The sequence below is a fragment of the Dama dama genome, chromosome 14, assembly GCF_033118175.1.
Source record: "Dama dama isolate Ldn47 chromosome 14, ASM3311817v1, whole genome shotgun sequence".
NCBI lineage: Eukaryota > Metazoa > Chordata > Mammalia > Artiodactyla > Cervidae > Dama > Dama dama.
Window position 1 is genome coordinate 29040928 of NC_083694.1, and position 20239 is coordinate 29061166.

At 43.5% G+C, this 20239-nt stretch overlaps 1 protein-coding gene across 2 annotated transcripts in view; it reads left to right on the plus strand.

Moving 5' to 3' along the window:
* The window catches only part of SMYD3 (SET and MYND domain containing 3), a 714044-nt gene that overhangs the window by 587675 nt on the left and 106130 nt on the right, over positions 1 to 20239 (plus strand). For both annotated transcript variants that reach the window (XM_061160208.1, XM_061160209.1), the window contains exons 9-10: positions 11630 to 11717; positions 16049 to 16223. In XM_061160208.1, the coding sequence (XP_061016191.1) occupies positions 11630 to 11717; positions 16049 to 16223 (263 nt within the window). The remainder of the gene's footprint in view (positions 1 to 11629; positions 11718 to 16048; positions 16224 to 20239) is intronic.

Below are 20239 nucleotides of genomic sequence, written 5' to 3' on the forward strand. Positions count from 1 at the left end.
TAAATCTGAAATGATTTCAGTTGTTTTTTTGTTTTTCCCAAAAAAGGTGGAAATTGGTTCCTGTAGAGCTGTTTCCTATGGATCATAAAGATTTTGAATGATGTTGTATATTAATCTATTGAGTGAATGAGTGAAAGTTGCTCAGTCGTGTCTGACTCTTTGCAACCCCATGGACTGTATACCCTGCCAGGCTCCTCTGTCCATGGAATTCTCCAGGCCAGAATACTGGTGTGGGTAGCCATTCCCTTTTCCAGGGGATCTTCCCAAGTCGGGGATTGAACCCAGGTCTCCCACATTGCACGTGGATTCTTTACCATTTGAACCACCAGGGAAGCCCATATTCTATTAGTCTCAGTATATTATCTATGAACCAGAGGATCTCAGTAAAAAGCACTGCAAATTAAACTTTGTTTCTCCCATAATTTTGATTTCAGGACTTTCCAATTTCTCTCCTAAGTGCAGACACTATATCTGAACCTCATTTTGCTGTAGAAACAAAACAGACCACAAAAAACTTCTTCTTCTTTTAAGACACTAGAATTATTGAATTACTAGAAAAGTTTATGTGTTCAGTAATTTTATTTCCCATCCTGTACTCATCTCTCTCCAATCCAATCTAATTAGAGTTTGCATGAGGATTGGATAACAGGAAGTACAGAGAAGCAGATTGCCTTTCTCCTTTTCCTCTTAATGTGAACCATCTGAAATTAACCCAGTGCAAGAGTTTCAACATCAAATGCTTGTGAGCCAACTGAACACATCTGTGTAAGTGTTCCAGATGCAGAGTAGGTCTGGATGGCTGCCTCTGATGTTTGAACCTGATAGAGCCACTGGCCACTTCCCCAAGGATGTGCTCAACCAGTCCTGCTGGATTCCAGCCTTACTCTATTAAAGAGACGCAGATTTCCAATTCTATCAGGGACCACTGGCAGCTGGCAGGGATGCTGCCTACTCTGAAACTCAGAGGAAGCATTTGGCCAACTGAATGTAACTGTGTGGACTGACACTCTTTGATGTAGTGGATTGTCTCATATCATCTGGTACCTACTTTTACTCTTAAGGGAAAAACGTTTATTTGTTGAACAGCTTTGCATGGGGGAAGTTGGATGGCCTTGCTGGTCCATCCACGGGTAGTTGAGGGCAGGGACTTGTCTGCCACCTGAGTGGCAGGAGGCTCGGGTTATGTTGGAGGTAGAGGCCAGGGGAGTCAACAGAGCTCACTTACACACAGTCTTGATGCTGCTGTCTGGGAACACAGGTCGTGAGCCTGCGTGGAATTCCATATGCTGGGGTAGAGGTCACCTTTAGGTTCTAGACGGATATCTAGTCATTTGGTAAACACCAACAGTTCCAGTAAGAACATGCCATTTTCCGACATAACTATGACATAGTAGTATTAGAAATAAGTCAAGATAGAAATATGGAGTAAAGAGAATAATCTTCCTGTTTCCTCGGTTGAGATTGTCCTTGTTGTTGCAGAATTAAGGTATTTTGTTCTTCTTCTTCTTTTTTTTTTTTTGTATTTTAAAAAATGTATTTATTTATTTTTGGCTGTGTTGGGTCTTTGCTGCTGTTCTCTGGCTTTCCCTAGTCATGGCGAGCAGGGGCAACTCTCTAGTTGTGCGCGGGGTTCTCGAGGCTTCTCTTGCTGTGGAGCATGGGCTCAGTAGTTGTGATGCAAGTGCTTAGTTGCCCTGCAGCGTGAGGGATCTTCTCAGACTGGGGACTGAACCCATGTTGGTTCGTAACCACTGGACCACCAAGGAAGTCCAAGTTATTTTATTCTTATAATACTGTTACCTGTGGATTGTAGGAGGTGTTTCCTCTCTCTGCATTCATTTACTCTGTCACCAAACATTTACTGAATAACTCACCATGATGGCACAGGGGATAGATATGATTAGGTCAAGGTCCCTCAAGGAGTTCTGAGCTAATTGAGGAAACATTAGATCATTAATGACACCTTGGTGCTAAGAGAGAGGTTTGCAAGGTTTCCCTGGTGGCTGGGTGGTAAAGAATCTGCCTGCCAGTACAGGAGGCATAAGTTTGATCCATGAGCCAGGAAGATCTCACATGCCACAGGGCAGCTAACCCCGGAGGGCCACAACTACTGAACCTACACACCCTGGAGCCCATATTCCACAAGAGACGTCATTGCAATGAGAAGCCTGCACACCATGAGAGGAATAACCTCTGCTTGCCGCAACTAGAGAAAGCCGGCACAGCAATAAAGACGCAGCACAGCCAAAAATAAATATATAAATACATAAATAAAATTACGTTTTTTTTTTTTTTTTTTTAAAGAGAGGTTTGCAGAGCAGCTATGATGCTTCAGGAGGGCTGGGCTGCCTCAGAGGGTAGATAGACAAGATTTCCTAACTGAGAACATTTGAAACTGTCTCCTAAAGGACAAATGGGAAGAAAGCTGGAGAAATGAATGGAAATGGCAATCCAAGGCTCTTTGCAACTCCATGGACTATAGCCCGCCATGGGATTCTCCAGGCAAGAATACTGGAGCAGGTTGCCATTTCCTTCTCCGGGGATCTTCCTGATTGAGGAATCAAACCCACATCTCTAATGTCTCCTGCATTGGCAGATGGGTTTTTGTTTTTTTTTTTTTTTTTACCACTAGCACCACCTGGGAAGTGGCAAGGAAAGAGCAGAAAACTGCAATCTTAGTCCTAACAGAATCCAAAGGGCAAAGATTCCACCTGGAAGAGTAGGTGTACTGGCAGTAAGATGGAGCCAGGGGATGGGTCAGATTTGGGGTGGGGCCGTGAGAGAAAAGAATGGGAATGAATGAGAAAGAATGAAATATCAAGAGCAATAATTCAAATTGTGGGGGAGTTTGTACCTGGTTGCTGAGAGGGCGGGGGCAGATAGAGGAGCTTGAGTAGTTGAAGGGGGAAGGGAGAAATTCAGGAGATTCATTCCTACCCAAATTCTGAGGACAGCTGGCACAGTCCCGCCTTAGATGAACTATTTCCACGTTTTCATTGTTTAAAATGGAGTCACTTTCTAAGGACTCTTCTGGAGTTGTGTGGGGGAGTGGTCTGCTCTAGGCTCTAAAGTGGTCAGATGGTCATGAGAGCAGCTTCTTGTTTTACCAGTGAGGCAGCTGGGGGCAGACAAAGGAGGATGTGACAGGGAAACACAGGGGTCAGGACAGAGGTGCTGTTGGGGCTGGAACCAATGTGTTCTCAATTCTCTTCATCATTTCCCAGCAGAGAGAACCTTCTTAGGAATCCTTCTGCTTATAGCCTGAGTTATGTTTATCATTTGGAGAAAACTCAGTAACACTACATTTGATTTCAAAACAAAGCATATATATATATATATATATATATACACACACACACACACACATACATATAATGTATAATATAATATACATTTTATGTATAAAATATTCTCCCACCACTGAAAACAAATTTCAAGACTCATTCATTCAAGCCCTTTTTACATGGTAAAGCTGAAATTAAAAAAGGAATTAAAAAATTTTTTTTCCTAAATGATAGCAAATATCTTTGATACGTTTGGATAAGAAATAATGAAATAAATGTACTAACTTCATACCTCAGGGGCTGTGAAAAGAGCACACTAATTTACTCCTATATTTGCAGATTGAAAAAGGAGAAGATTTAAGTTCCGCTTCCCTAAGTAGTCTTTCTGTTTGTGGATATGTGTTACACACATACGCACACACACTCCCCTTTGAATGGTCTCCTCCTGACTGGCCCCATTTTAGGGACAGTTATAGGAGAATGGAATTGGGAGGATCAGGACATTGAAGTGAGGGGAGGTGTGTTGGGAACCTGAAAGTGGAGACTGTCACCTTGGTAAAACACTCCAGGGGTGGATGGTTAGCTGTTAGTGAATGTCTAGCTCCAATGTTTAGTGCTCCCTAGAGCTATTGTTTCTGAATGTTTGGAAACAATTTCCAAGCTTGCCTGCTCTTCTATTAAGTAAATAAAGCCTTAGGCTCAAACCAAAGAACAGTTAATAAGATAATGGTGAGGATTTAGTTGTGAATATACTTCCCATATGAAATTGTTCTGCCTTGGGCCATGGTGAAAGAATACAGGTCCCACTGTGGGCTCCATGTTGGAGGAGTCCATTGCCTTTTCCAAGGGCTAAGACTAGGAAGATCATAGGACTTGATCTATGATCAATTGAATTGAATTGATTGAGTTGAATATATGTTCAACTTACTGTCTCACAGACATGAGTTTCACCTTTTAAGCAAGCCTAGGAAAAAAGCAAATTCAAATTAAACATTAAGATGGTGGAAAGAGCGTGGCCTCTGGAGCCAGACAGACTTGGATTTGAATCTTACCTCTGGCAATTCGATGTAGAAGGAACATTTGTAGTGGTTACTTAAGCTTTAGGACTATCTTGTGCCACCTTTGTAAATTATAGGTATTGATGCCCTACAGGGATGGTGAGAGGAATAAAAAAGAGACATATAAGAGCCATCCTGACTGTTATCATATAATTGTTCATTTTCTCCTTCCAGAGCCATTCTGCTGATGTTTAAGTGAGCTTTTGTTCCATACAAGGTTTTGTGCTAGGTATTTGGAAGTGGCAGAATCAAAGAAGTAAAGAACCTGCCTGCAATATGGGGAAACCCAGGTTCAATTTCTGGGTCAGGAAGATCCCCTGGAGAGGGAAATGGCAACTCACTCCAGTATTCTTGCCTGGGAAATCCCATGGACACAGGAGCCTGGTGGGCTACAGTCCACGGGGTCGCAGAGTCCAACTCGCCTGAGCAGCTAACATTTTCACTTATCTTTGAAATGAGGATGACATTACATGTGAACAAATGACAGCCCAGGAACTGTAACCGCACTGGCCTCCTTGTCACTCCTGGAACATTCAGGCCTGCACCTGCTTCAGTACCGTGGGACTTACTGTTCACTCTCGGCTAGAATTCTTGTCTCTGCTCCTCACCTCCTCCTCCACTCATGAGTCATCTTTCAGCAATGCCTTTCCTGATCACCCTAAATTCCCTGGGACCAGTGTTCCCCTTCCCCCTTTCCTGTTTGTTCCTCTCTCTGACAAATATATTTTTCACGTGTGTGTGTGTGTGTTTTCTGTCATCCCAAGCTCCTCCTCCCTCCTCATTGTGAACACTGTGGTTGTCCCATGTCTTTACTTCTCTCAGTCAGTCAGCTCAGTCGCTCAGTTGTGTCTGACTCTTTGTGACCCCATGAACCACAGCACGCCAGGCCTCCCTGTCCATCACCGACTCCCAGAGTTTACCCAAACTCATGTTCATTGAGTCGGTAATGCCATCCAGCCATCTCATCCTCTATTGTCCCCTTCTGCTCCTGCCCTCAATCTTTCCCAGCATCAGGGTCTTTTCCAATGAGTCAGCTCTTCACATCAGCTGGCCAAAGTATTGGAGTTTCAGCTTCAGCATCAGTCCTTCCAATGAATACCCAGGACTGATCTCCTTTAGGATCAGTTGGATCCTGGTTGGATCTCCTTGCAGTCCAAGGGACTCTCAAGAGTCTTCTCCAACACCACAGTTCAAAACCATCAATTCTTCTGCGCTCAGCTTTCTTTATAGTCCAACTCTCACATCCATACATGACTACTGGAAAAAACTATAGCCTTGACTAGACGGACCTTTGTTGGCAAAGTAATGTCTCTGCTTTTTAGTGTGCTGTCTATGTTGGTCATAACTTTCCTTCCAAGGAGTAAAGTGTCTTTTAATTTCATGGCTGCAATCACCATCTGCAATAATTTTGGAGCCCAAAAAAATAAAGTCAGCCACTGTTTCCACTGTTTCCCCATCTATTTGCCATGAAGTGGTGGGACCGGATGCCATGATACTAGTTTCCTGAATGTTGAGTTTTAAGCCTACTTTTTCACTCTCCTCTTTCACTTTCATCAAGAGGCTTTCTAGTTCCTCTTCACTTTCTGCCATAAGGGTGGTGTCATCTGCATATCTGAGGTTATTGATATTTCTCCCAGCAATCTTGATTCTAGTTTGTGCTTCATCCAGCCCAGTGTTTCTCATGATGTACTCTGCATATAAGTTAAATAAGCATGGTGACAATGTACAGCCTTGACATACTCCTTTTCCTATTTGGAAACAGTCCGTTGTTCCACGTCCAGTTCTAACTGTTGCTTCCTACAGGTATCTCAAGAGGCAGGTTAGGTGGTCTGGTATTCCCATCTCTTTCAGAATTTTCTAGAGTTTATTGTGATCCACACAGTCAAAGGCTTTGGCATAGTTAATAAAGCAGAAATAGATGTTTTTCTGGAATTCTCTTGCTTTTGCGATGATCCAGCAGATATTGGCAATTTGATCTCTGGTTCCTCTGCCTTTTCTAAAACCAGCTTGAACATCTGGAAGTTCAAGATTCACATATTGCTGAAGCCTGGCTTGGAGAATTTTGAGCATTACTTTACTAGCATGTGAAATGAGTGCAATTGTGCAGTAGTTTGAGCATTCTTTGGGATTGCCTTTCTTTGGGATTGGAATGAAAACTGACTTTTTCCAGTCCTGTGGCCACTGCTGAGTTTTCCAAGTTTGCTGGCATATTGAGTGCAGCACTTAAACAGCATCATCTTTTATATCTGAAATAGCTCAACTGGAATTCCATCACCTCAACTAGCTTTGTTTGTAGTGATGCTTCCTAAGGCCCGCTTGACTTCACATTCCAGGATGTCTGGCTCTAGGTGAGTGATCATACCATCATGATTATCTGGGTCATGAAGATCTTTTTTGTACAGTTCTTCTGTGTATTCTTGCCACCTCTTCTTAATATCTTCTGCTTCTGTTAGGTCCCTACCATTTCTGTCCTTTATTGAGCCTATCTTTGCATAAAATGTTCCCTTGGTATCTCTAATTTTCTTGAAGAGATCTCTAGTCTCTCCCATTCTGTTGTTTTCCTCTATTTCTTTGCATTGATCACTGAGGAAGGCTCTCTTATCTCTCCTTGCTATTCTTTGGAACTCTGCATTCAAATGGGTATATCTTTCCTTTTCACCTTTGCTTTTTGGTTCTCTTCTTCTCACAACTATTTGTAAGGCCTTCTCAGACAGCCATTTTGCTTTTTTGCATTTCTTTTTCTTGGGGATAGTCTTGATCCCTGTCTCCTGTACAATGTCACGAACCTCCATCCATAGATCATCAGGCACTATATCAGATCTAGTCCCTTAAATCTATTTCTCACTTCCACTGTATAGTCATAAGGGATTTGATTTAGGTCATACCTGAGTTGTCTAGTGGTTTTCCACCACTTTCTTCAATTTCAGTCTGAATTTGGCAATAAGGAGTTCATGATCCCAGCTCCCGGGTCTTGTTTTTGCTGGCTGTATAGAGCTTCTCCATCTTTGGCTGCAAAGGATATAACCAGTCTGATTTTGGGGTTGACCATCTGGTGATGTCCATGTGCTGGTATCTGTGATGTCCACCTGATGAAGTCTATGATGGAGTAGCCATCATAGTCAACAAGAGTCTGAAATGCAGTACTTGGATGCAATCTCAAAAATGACTGAATGATCTCTCTTCATTTCCAAGGCAAACCATTCAATATCACGGTAATCCAAGTCTGTGTCCCAACCAGTAATGCTGAAGAAGCTGAAGTTGAACAGTTCTGTGAAAACCTACAAGACCTTTTAGAATTAACACCCTAAAAAGATGTCCTTTTCATTATAGGGGACTGGAATGCAGAAGTAGAAAGTCAAGAAACACCTGGAGTAACAGGCAAATTTGGCCTTGGAGTACAGAATGAAGCAGGGCAAAAGGCTAATAGCGTTTTGCCAAGAGAATGCACTGGTCATAGCAAACACCCTCTTCCAACAACACAAGAGAAGACTACACATGGACATCACCAGATGGTCAACACTGAAATCAGATTTACCTCTGTATCCTAGAGCAATGCCTGCAGGCATTCAGTAGATACTAGTTGAATAGGTGGATGATCAAATTAATTACCTTCAGATACTGGGAGAGTGGGCTTCCCAGGTGGCACTTAGTGGTAAGGAACCTGCCTGCCAATGTAGGTTCGATCCCTGGGTCAGGAAGATCCCCTGGAGGCGGGCATAACAGTTCACTCCAGTATTCTTGCCTGGAGAATCCCATGGACAGAGGAGCCTGGTGGGCTACAGTCCATAGGGTTGCAAAGAGTCCAACACTACTGAAGCAACTTAGGACCCTCACATGCACTGGGAGGGCATGTGCCAAACTCCAGTGGTCACAAAAGCAGAAGTATGTCATGGACTGTATTCGTTTTCTGTGGCTGCTGTAACAAATTATTGTAAAATTAGTGACTTCACACAAACTTCTTATCTATAGTCTATGGATCAGAAGCCTGACACGAGCCTCATTTGGCTAAAATCAAGGTCTTGGCAGGGCTACTGTCCTTCTGGAGGCTCCAAGCTAGAATCCATTTCCCTGACTTCTACAGCTTCTGGAAGCTGCCTGTACTCCTTGACCTGAGGGTCCCTTCCTCCATCTCCCAGGCCAGCAAAGGCAGGTTTAGTCTTCCTCACATCACATTGCTCTGATCTTCTCTTCTGCCTCTTTCCTCTTTTAAAGACCCTTGTGATTCCACTGGGTCCACCTGGGTGGTCCAGGTTGATTTCTTTAAAGTCAGCTGACCAACAATCTCAGTCCCACTTGCAACTTAATTCCTGTTTGCCATGTAAACTAACATATTCACAGGTTCTGGGGATCAGGACGTGGACTTCTTTGGGGATCCATTTTTCTCCTTACCATAAGGACTAACAAGTGAGACATTTTGCCTAGAGCCTAAGGTTTGAGCTGCCAGTAGTGAAATAAAAAACAAAAATTTAATCAAGAATGGCCATGGTTGTCAATATTTAATATGTGGGCTTATATGGGAGGTACTGGGAAGTTACTCAAGGCTTTGGAGTCATGTGTTGGAACTGAGGCTTCAGGAGATGAAGATGGACTTACAGCAGGTATTTGGAAGGAGATTGATGTTTACCTCTTTAAAAGCAATTGACTTTTATTTCCTTCTTATACATATAGAAAGCTAGGTTCTTATTTAGAATTTCCTAAACAAAGCAGAGTCCATTTTATGGTGTCTTTTTAAAAACCATCCTGTCATATTACACATGTGTCTAGTGCCTATACAGAGAGACTCATAAATCCCTGTTACACAGACACACTCACACACACACACACACACACAAACACACACACACATTTCCTCATACATTCTCCCTCTGCTTCTCTTTGTACTTGAGGTCTCTTTTCTGTGGTACTTGGTAGCCCTCTTTTTTTCCCCCTGCCCTGGCACACCCAAGTGACTTGTATCTTCCCACCAGTAACACAGGCTTATTTACTCAGGCAGTGATTCTCACAGGGGTCATTCTGTCAATATAAACCTTCCCTAGTAGGTACGTAAGAATCTCTAGGGAGATACATAGAGTTTGAAAAAGTCTGCCCTCCTTCAGTTTAACCATCACCCCACCGTGGCTGTGATTTGATATAACTTCCTAGAATTGTTCTTCTCCCTGACCCCCACTGAGAATCTAGTGGATATGGAATACCTGGTTTTGAGTAGAGTCTGAGAACTTCTTACCTTTTTAATTAACTTGTTTGGCTGCTCCAGATCTTCACTGTAGCACATGGGATCTTTGATCTTCATTGTGGGATCTTTAGTCTTGGCGTGTGGAATCTAGTTTCTGTTCCGGGGATCGAACCCAGGTCCCTTGCATTGGGAGCACAGAGTCTTAGCCACTGGACCTCCAGGGAAGTGCCCCAGAATTTCTTACCCTTTGATTAACCTATTTAAAGCAGCACCATCCAGTAGAACTTTCAGAGATGACAGAACTGTTCTAATATATCTGTACTGCCCAATATGGTAGCCACAGCCACATGTGGCTACGTGCTCTTAAAATGTAGATGTATAGGAAAAACAGAGGACCCAGTAGGAGGATGGGCAATGAATAGATGGTAGCTCCTACTTTCATTTTGAATTGTCTTTTCAAATTTTTTTTAGTTTATTTTTGGCTGGGCTAGGGCTTTGTTGCTTCGCAAACTTTTCTCCAGTTGCATGCAGCATGTGGGAGCTACCCTTTAGCTGTGGTGCTCAGGCTCCTCATTGCACTGGCTTGTCTTGTAGTGGAGCACAGGCTCTGGGGCACTCGGGTTTTAGTAGTTGCAGCTCCCAGGCTCTAGATCACAGGCACAATAGTTTAGGTGCTCCGAGTCACGTGGGATCTTCCCTGATTGGGGATGGAACCCACATCTCCTGCATTACAGGTGGATTCTTTACCACTGAGCCACCTGTGAAGCTCTGAATTACTTTTTAAGTTATTTATTTTTTTAGTTTTTGTAGTAATCAAACTGGTTCACATGGGTATATTTGTACTCATTTTTTACCTATCCTCATTTTGATTGATGACTAAATATTTGATTAAAATGTTATTCATGGGTCTCCTGACAAATAATTTTTTCTCTTGCCTCTGTTCTCTTTCCTGATAAATACATACATGCATGTGCGCTAAAGCGCTTGTCATGTCTGACTCTTTGTGAACTTATGGACTGTACCCAACCAGGCTCCTCTGTCCAAGGGATTCTCCAGGCAAGAATACTAGAATCGGTTGCCATGTGCTCCTCCAGGGGATCTTTCTGACCCAGGGATTGAACCCAAGTCTCTTTTATCTCCTGCATTGGCACGCAAGTTCTTTACCACTAACGCCACCAAGGAAGCCCGAATATATTCATGCATACATATATGAATATATGTAAACTTTACTGAGACATAATTCACATAGGATACAATTCAGTTACAGTGTACAATTTGATAGCTTTTGTGTAGCAATTTGTAGCTTTTCATCACATCAGAAAGTGATGAAAACTATCACCACAATTGCTTTTAAACATTTTCATCACCCCTAAAAAGTCATCAGCAGTCCCTCCCCAATTCTCTATACCTATCACCCCCCTGCCCTAGCCATTTGCTAATATACTTTCCTGTCTGTATGCATTTATCTATTCTGAGCATTTCATACTGGTGAAATCACATAATATGTGGTCCTTTGTTAGTGATTTCTTTTACTTAGGATGATGTTGTTCATGTTTATTTATGCTGTAGTGTGTTATAGTACTTCAGTTCTTTTTATTGTCAATTAGTATTGCATTGTGTGACTATGCCACATTTTATTGACCCAGTCATTGGTTCATGGTATTTGGATTGTTTCCACTTTGTTACTATGAATGACGTAACTGTGAACATTTATGCTTAAGTTTTTGTCTGAACATATATTTTCATTTCTCTTGGACATATGTGGAAGAAGTGGAATTGTTATATAATAACTCTGTTTAACTTTTAGAGTAACTGCCAGACTGTTTTCCAAAGTGGCTACACTATTTTACTTTCCTGCCAGAAATATATGAGGATTCCAATTTCTCCACAACCTTACAATCATTTATTATCTTTTTTTATTATAAGCATCCTAGTAGGTGTGAAGTAATATCTCCTTATGGTTTTGATTTGCATTTCCCCATTGGCTAATAATGTTGAGCATCTTTTCATGTGCTCATTGGTCATTTGAATATCTTTGGAGAAATGTCTATTCTTGCCCATTTTTTTAACCAAGGAATTTGTCTTCCTCTGTCCTTTTAATGTGGCCTGAACAGGACGCTGCTATGCTGACTGGTGATGAACAGGTATGGAAGGAAGTCCAAGAATCCCTGAAAAAAATTGAAGAACTGAAGGCACACTGGAGTATCCTTTTACCTGTGGACTGAGTTGTTCATAGGATTGCTTCCTTACTGGTTGGAGCCTGGTATTAATGAATTCAAGTCCAGGGTTTGACCTCTCCATGAGCCAGAGAGCTTCATTCTGTTCCACACTCCCAGGCTGCATCCCTGACCCCAGCCAACAATTTCAGTAATGGCAAGGAAAGATTGCGGTAAGGTCAATGTGAATTCCTCGCCATCATTAGTTGATAATCAAAATTTATAGCTAGGATTAGTAGGATAATATGGAATATGCTCTTTACATATATACAAGGTAACAAATTTCTGGATTCCCTTCCTCCCATGACCTACATCTCTATAATGTATAACTTAAAATCCTTATAATTTAATGTCTATAGTCAGCCATGACTACAGTGGTAGTCAGAGTTGCTGCACAGTACATTTTCTTGGCATAAATAGTAAGGACCGTGAGTGGGTCACATTTTAGAGTAAGGAGAGACTGTATATGATGGAGGTCCTCTGGGAAGGCTCCACCGATGTTATACTGTGTGAAAAGTAGCCCAAATCAGGGACAGGGTTTAGATAGGCAGAGGCCGAGAGGGAGCCACTTCCAGCAGTGGAATTAGCTTGAGCAAAAATGTGACAAAAAGAAACCACAAGGTAAGGAGAAAGAGACTAAGGTAGATTAAAAAAAAGATTGCAAAACATTGTCAGATAAATTATATCCCAGGCACTAAGAAAATCTACAAATGAGGTTTCCAAAGTACAGTCTTCTTTAAAGAATTGTAAAAGAGCAGGAGAGGCAGTTAGACAAATGTTCCTATTTTTTAAAGGTGAAATAAGTAATTTCTGAAATCTATAGTCCAGTGAGTTTTTGTTGTTAGCAGTTTTGGTAAAGAATCTCAAGCTAGTGACCAAAGGAATGGAGAGGAAGCTGTGATCACCAGGATGCTGCAGGGGTTCATTAAGAGCCGGTGAGTTCGCAGAGTCATGGCTTTCTTTGGTAAAGTTTGTATGTAGACTTCAGAAAGAGATTTGATTTTAAAAAGTAACCAAGAGATTTCTGCTAGATGCTAGTGTGACCAGACGTCTCATTAAATGGTTGAATAGCCATACTACAAAACTGATGCTTAGTGGATCACTATCACTGTGGAGTACTCTGTTCCCAAACCAGTCCTCTTCCACCTTTGATTCAGCACTTTGTCTGAGGATGCAGAGCACAGGTTCATCAAATTCTCAGAAGTATATGGAATAGAAGGATGGCAGAGGTGGGATGACAAAATCAAGAGCTCAAAAGATCTTTGAAGGTTTGAATGATGCAATGATGCCTGAGATGAAGATGAAATTCAACAAAAGGGTATCCCACATCTTCTATTTGGGCCAGAAAGTTCAAGTGTGTAAATATGTATAAAGTTTGACAACAGAATCTGTGAAAGAATTTTAAGGTTTTTAGTAAACATCAAAATTCAATAAAGCTTAAGAGTATGATATAATCCCCCCGCCCCAGGGGGAAAAAAAAAAAAACACTCCTGTGATCTTGGACTCCATTAATAGAACTAGAGAATAGAAAATGAGAAAGGTAATAGTATTAGTCCGATCATATCTAAAAATTTTCTCTTCAGTTTGGGGTAGGACACATTCAAAGGGATAAAGAAGAAAATGAGTTTTAAGGCATGGAACCAGAATCAAGTGGTATTTGAAACTCTGCAGACAGGATGGGAGACAATTGGAAAGCAGTCGAATCTGAGAGCAAGAGGGCTGTTCTCAGGCCCAGAGAGCTGTTGTTACACTGCAGAAAAGACTTGTTCTGTGTAGTGCCCTGCAGAGACATTAGGGCCCAAGGATGATCAGTTCAGTCTCAATGGGATGAGTTTTACTGACCACATTGTGCCAGGTGCCTTACTGGTTATAACCCACTTATGGTCCAGGCAGGATTAAGAAGACACAAGCCTGCACTCCCAGCCCTCATGAGTAGTTGGGTAGTAAATACGTAGATTAATATTTGAGGGACATTGAAAGCACAGCAGTCAACTTTGGGAGGTTAAAGAAGGTTTCACAGAGGAGGCGACTGCCTGGAACGGTTAGGAGGAGTTCACCAGGCAGGCGGTGGAGAAGGGGAGACCCTGAGGGAGAAGCCTGTGCACGCACGGAGGTGCAGCCACCTGCGGCCCAGTTACAGTTGTTCGGTGTGAGAGACGGGAACGCGGTCGGGCCTTGCTTCAGTGTCTTGCTCCGGACTAGATGTTATGTGTAGGCTCGGGGACCATGGGAGGATTGTAAGCAGTGGACGATGGTAAGAGCCCAGGGTTGTCAGTCTTTGAGTCTCAAGGAGTTAACTCCCAGGTGGATTCACTGTGTTCCCCCTTCTCTTTCCCCCTTAATTTTCTTAACAGTCATGGGAAACTCTGCAGAAAGGTACCTGTCCTGGCATCAGTGCTCTTTTCTCTTCAGATAGGCTGGCTGCCCTGCGCTCCTCACTGGAACAGAATGACTTGTGGTAAACACCCAGCAAACGCCAGGGACTAAATTTTTAAGCAAACATTATACATGTCAGCATTAGCTTGGGAGAAAAGCCGCTTAGTTAAAATTATTCCATTTTTTTGCTCACTGAGGTGTTTTTACAGGAAAGGTTTGCCTTGTTTGCCAGGAGACTTGCCAGTGTTGCGAAGGAAAGTCGCCATGTGGTTCCTGCCAGCTTGCTGGGGCATAAAGCAGATATATTCCTATCAGCGGCTGCATCTGGTTTTTACTTCCAAGGCTTGTCACCTCAAACCTCTTTAAAATGAGTTGGAGCATATATAAATGAATAGGCAAATAATAATGGCAGTCTCACAACTTGATGTTAAAATAAGGTCAGAGTCTTGCCACAGAAATGTCTGGGCATTGTGTAAGAGACAGTTGTTCCTCCTGATAATCCATCACATATCTAATCCTAGGATGAAAAGCCACAGAGGTTAGCCTGGAGTTTGTTACAAAACCGGTGCATTGCCTAAGACACCGCCTCCCCCAGCTTCTAGGGAATACATGCAGTAAACTTTAAGCGCACATGTCAGATGAGTAAAACAGAAAGCCACCAAGTCACTTTTCTTCAGTAAATGTACCTCTTGCAAGACCACAGTTAACTCCTCAAAGACAGGACTCGGCCCAAAGTGATAGAGTATCATGTACAGAAATGCTCGTTAGCCGTGCATTTTGGTGCTTGAAGTTCTCCAGGTAGTCAGACCTGTAGTCCCAGGTATTCTGCCTTCAGACGGTTATATGTTTCTTGTGAGGATTAATAAAGATACGAGCTCTCAGGAGTTTAGGGGAGAATGGATACATGTATGTGTATGGCTGGGTCCCTTTGCTGTTCGCCTGAAACTACCACAACATTAATTGGCTGTAATGTTAGTGATGGTTCTTGAGTCGTGTCCGACTCTTTGCCACCCCATGGACTATAGCCCCCCAGGCTCCTCTGTCCATGGAATTCTCCAGGCAAGACTACTGGAGTGGGTAGGCATTCCCTTCTCCAGGGGATCTTCCTGACCCAGGAATTGAACCCAGGTCTCCTGCATTGCAGGCAGACTCTTTAGCTTCTGAGCCACCAGGGAAGCCCCTCCCCAATAAATAAAATAAAAAGTTAAAAAAGAAAGATACGAGCTCCCACTCACACAGCTGACTAGATTGGCTTATTTAAACTGTTTACTAATGTGTTGGAAAGCAGTGCCCTGAGAGTCTGAATGCTGGAAGCAGTAGATTTGGCTGAGCACACACACCTTGCTTTATAGACTTGGATCACTTTTGTTTTATACTCAAAAAAATTTGAGATCCAGTAGAATGGATTTCTTTCAATTGCTTCCCCTTGTGTGTGCCTATGGGTTGTGTTTTCGGCTTCATATATGCCCAAGGTTCAAATGACACAGAAGCAAGAATGAGCTCCTCCTTTTTTAAAAGGAATCTCTCTAAAGCTTTAATTTCAGATGAGTTTTGAAACAGCAGCTAGCAGAGTAAATAATTATGAAGTGAACTTAGTCTTTAGCTCAGTTTAATAAATAGCTGCATTCATTTGAGGACTGGGTTTCAAGAGAATTCATCTAGTAGGACTAGGAAGGAAGAATGACTCTCTGAAAGTCTAATCCCCCAAAGCACAGGCTTGGTTGGAAGATGGTTTGTTGATGTAAACAGAATTTCCTTCTCTGAGACACCACTTACATGTTTTTGTTTCTCAAGTGTGTTTTCAGGCAGCTCATCTGTGCTAAATAATGGGCACTTCCTTCCCTCCTGTGCCTGGGAGCTCTTCAGCCTTGTAGAGACTCTCATTTTACTTTTGTTTTCCCTTGATGAACACAATGAATCCTTAACTGAGGTTAATAACAGAGTGGGAACAGGTTCTGGCCATGTGCCAGTCGATCATAAGCAGTAACGCTGAGCGGCTTCCTGATATCAACATCTACCAGCTGAAGGTGCTCGACTGCGCCATGGACGCCTGCATCAACCTCGGGCTGCTGGAGGAGGCGCTGTTCTACGGCATCCGGACCATGGAGCCTTACAGGTGAGTGGAGGGGACAGGCTAGAGTGAGGGGTGAAGGCTCGAAAATGTGACCTCATGCTCATCACTGCTGCTTTAGAAGAGTGTTGCATCTGCTGCTCGCTCTGTGTGTAAAGCCAAACCTTTGTTCATTGATGCATTCATTCATCATCTATAAAGTTCCTTCCATGTGTCAGATCTGTGTCTGTGCGGGGACTAATGAGATGCTGTCTTTCTGTGGAGCCAGTGATTCTAATAAAGTGTGCTGCTCGAGGTGGCAAAGGCAAGTGCAGAGCCTGGGGCTGGGGGAGCAGAGAGGAGCACAGCACAGACGTAGCTTGCGGGTGGGGCTGTGGCATTAGCTCTGCTGATCCAGGAGAGGATGCGGTGGGGGGCCCTCCGTCTGGCTGACAGCAATGCTGGTTTCTTTCACTTCTCAGGGCTTCATGGTTCTTGGGGTGCCTTCGCTTGAATCGTTTGACCTCCTAACTGCCTTATGACCCAAGCTGGAGAGCAGGGAGACAGCCCTCTCAAACACGTCATTGAGTCAGAGGAAGGAACTGTTGGTCATTGTTTCTTGACTGGTCTCAGCTCCTCCAGGCCAGTGTGTGTTTCGCCCCAGATCAGAGGAACTTTGGGAGGAATAGCAGTGTTAAAGTCAGGTGCTGAGAGTTTGACCACTGGTGGGTGTGGGAGCCTGGTTTGCAGTGGGCTGAGAACGTAAAGCTGTGGAGGTGATGGAATTCCAGTTGAGCTATTTCAAATCCTGAAAGATGATGCTGTGAAAGTGCTGCACTCAATATGCCAGCAAATCTGGGAAACTCAGCAGTGGCCACAGGACTGGAAAAGGTCAGTTTTCATTCCAATCCCAAAGAAAGGCAATGACAAAGAATGTTCAAACTGCCGCACAGTTGTATTCATCTCACACACTAGCAAAGTCATGCTCAAAATTATCCAAGCCAGCCTTCAACAGGATGTGAACCGTGAACTTCCAGATGGTCAAGCTGGATTTAGAAAAGACAGAGGAACCAGAGATCAAATTGCCAACATGCACTGGATCATCAAAAAAGCAAGAGAGTTCCAGAAAAACATATGCTTTTGCTTTAGTGATTACGCCAAAGCCTTTGACTGTGTGGATCACAACAAGCTGTGGAAAATTCTTAAAGAGATGAGAATACCAGACCACCTGACCTGCCTCCTGAGAAATCTGTTTGCAGGTCAGGAAGCAACAGTTAGAACTGGACATGGAACAACAGACTGGTTCCAAATCAGGAAAAGAGTACGTCAAGGCTGTATATTGTCACCCTGCTTATTTAACTTACATGCAGAGTACATCATGAGAAGTGCTGGACTGGATGAAGCACAAGCTGGAATCAAGATTGCTGGGAGAAATATCAATAACCTCAGATATGCAGATGACACCACCCTTATGGCAGAAAGCAAAGAACAACAAAAGAGCCTCTTGATGAAAGTGAAAGAGGAGAGTGAAAAAGTTGACTTAAAGCTCAACATTCAGAGAACTAAGATCATGGCATCTGGTCCCATCACTTCATGGCAAATAAATGGGGAAACAGTGGAAACAGTGACAGACCTTTTCCTGGGTTCCAAAATCACTGCAGCCATTAAATTAAAAGATGCTTGCTCCATTGGAAGAAAATCTCTGACCAACCTAGACAGCATATGAAAAGGCAGAGACATTACTTTACCAACAAAGGTCCATCTAGTCAAAGCAATGATTTCTCCAGTAGTCATGTATGGATGTGAGAGTTGGACTATAAAGAAAGTTGAGTGCCGAAGAATTGATGCTTTTGAACTGTGGTGTGGGAGAAGACTCTTGAGAGTCCCTTGGACTGCAAGGAGATCCAACCAGTCCATCCTAAAGGAGATCAGTCCTGGGTGTTCATTGGAAGAACTGATGTTGAAGCTGAAACTCCAATATTTTGGCCACCTGATGCAAAGAATGGACTCATTGGAAAAGACCCTGATGCTGGGAAAGATTGAAGACAGGAGGAGAAGGGGATGACAGAGGATGAGATGGTTGGATGACATCACTAATGTCATGAGTTTGAATAAACTCTGGGAGTTGGTGATGGACAGGGAAGCCTGGCATGCTGCAGTCCATGGGGTCACAGAGTCAGACACGACTGAGCAACTGAACTGAACTGAAGAACCTAAGTTTGGAAGATGAGATAGATAAGTCTAGAATAAGGACACAGAGACATACATACCACCATCTGAGGTTGGAATAGCCATCTCCAGCATGAAACAAGGTCACTGAGTGTGGTGAAGGTGCCTTGAAAGCATCTGAGACCTGCAGGAGTTGGAGGTGGGGGGTAGTTTCCTGGGGGAAGCAGGGGCGCTGTTCCAGGCAGATGTCGAGTTTCTCAACTCTGAAGACAGTATGATGTCAGCCCTAAGGGACTGAGCAGAGGGAGGATCCAGTCTAGACTTATGCAACATGGACAACAGGCAGGGGAGTGGTCCTCAGGGAAGGAGGAGAGAGAAGCAGAGCCCAGGGTGCCATCTGTCTGCACTTGAGGAAGAGCCTCAAAAGACAATGGAGTGGGAAAGTTACCAGGATCCACATGATAAGAACAGAAGCAAGTCCAGGGTCTAGAATATCAGTTCAGGCAAAGGAAGGAAGCTGGAAATGACACGCTTGGTCAGGAAGCCAGGAGCATGGTGCAGACCCACCAGCCAGGTGCATGGCAGAAGTCCACAGGCCAGCCACGGCACCCGGGTGACCCTGAGGGTGTTTTTCAGAGCTTCTCTAGGTGGTTTCTTCCTCTGCCTTGTGGTTGAACAGCTTTGGAATCCAGACTGTGAGTCAGCTTTAATCAAACTTTTAAGAGATTGCCTTGAGGGCTGAGACTGTAGACTTTCCCATGAGCATGAAATGTCTGTTAGATATGATAAATCTTGTGGGTTCTCAGAAAATAGGAATTGAATACAAAGAGATAAGGCTTCGTTCACTTTCTGAGCCTCTGTGTTGCAATGAGAGGCAGGTTGGGGACGGTTGGTGTTACCTCTCTGAACTCAGGGCTGGGTCTCAGGACGCTGAACTGCAGGTTTCCTGATGAGACAGGAGACAGAAAATCCTCCTTCCTCCAGACCTCCCTTGGCAGCCGCTCACCCCATGCTGCTGGCTGGGCTGGACGCACTGACCCTTCCTACCCATCCTCCCCTTCCTTTCTGCAGCCAAGCTACTCCCATCCCTGGTGCAGAAACATACATTGGTCTCCTGATTCATTAAGAAGGCAGTGCCCCTTCGAGGGAGCTCTTTCTGCACGTACTTTTGAATCCTCCTTTCTCCATACCCACTGAGGCTTCTCTGAAGGACTTTCTTACCCCTTCATTAACTGGCAGTTTCACCAACTTAAATTTGAATCAAACAAAGAGGCCTTTCTTGTAAGTGAGGCCAGGTCCACCAGAATGTACTCCATGTTGTTTGGAATATATTTGCTTATGTTTCTCTGGTGTTTGGCAGGTCAGGTTCACTCTGTAAATGTACCCTCTGTTCTTAGGCTGGGTGACATGTTTCCAAGCTTCCCTCCATTTTTCTTCCTGGAGCTTGTTACGGAGTTACTCTATGGTGTTCTGTATTTCAAGAAATCAAATCTGCAGCGATCCACTTCAAATGAGTGGGAACTGAACGGTTTGCTTTCGGAGCTATAGCAGAGAAGACAATGAGTAACCCAGAACCAACAGAGTTAAGAGAAAGGAGAGAGGGGTGGATGCTGGCAGACTTGGTCTTTTTTCCCCTCAAGCCCTTTAACAATCGTAAACTGTGAGGTGGGAATCCCAAAGTGGGCAGTGGGTTTTGACCCACTCAGCAGTCTACACCATCTCCCAGCAGATGCTCTTTGTTTTTTGTGTTAGCCCCTCAGTCATGTCCAACTCTTTGCAACGCCATGGACTATAGCTCACCAGACTCCTCTGTGGAATTCTTCAGGCAAGAATACTGAAGTGGGTTGCCAATTCCTCCTCCAGGGGATCTTCCTGACCAGGGTCTTCTGCATTGCAGGCAGATTCTTTACCAT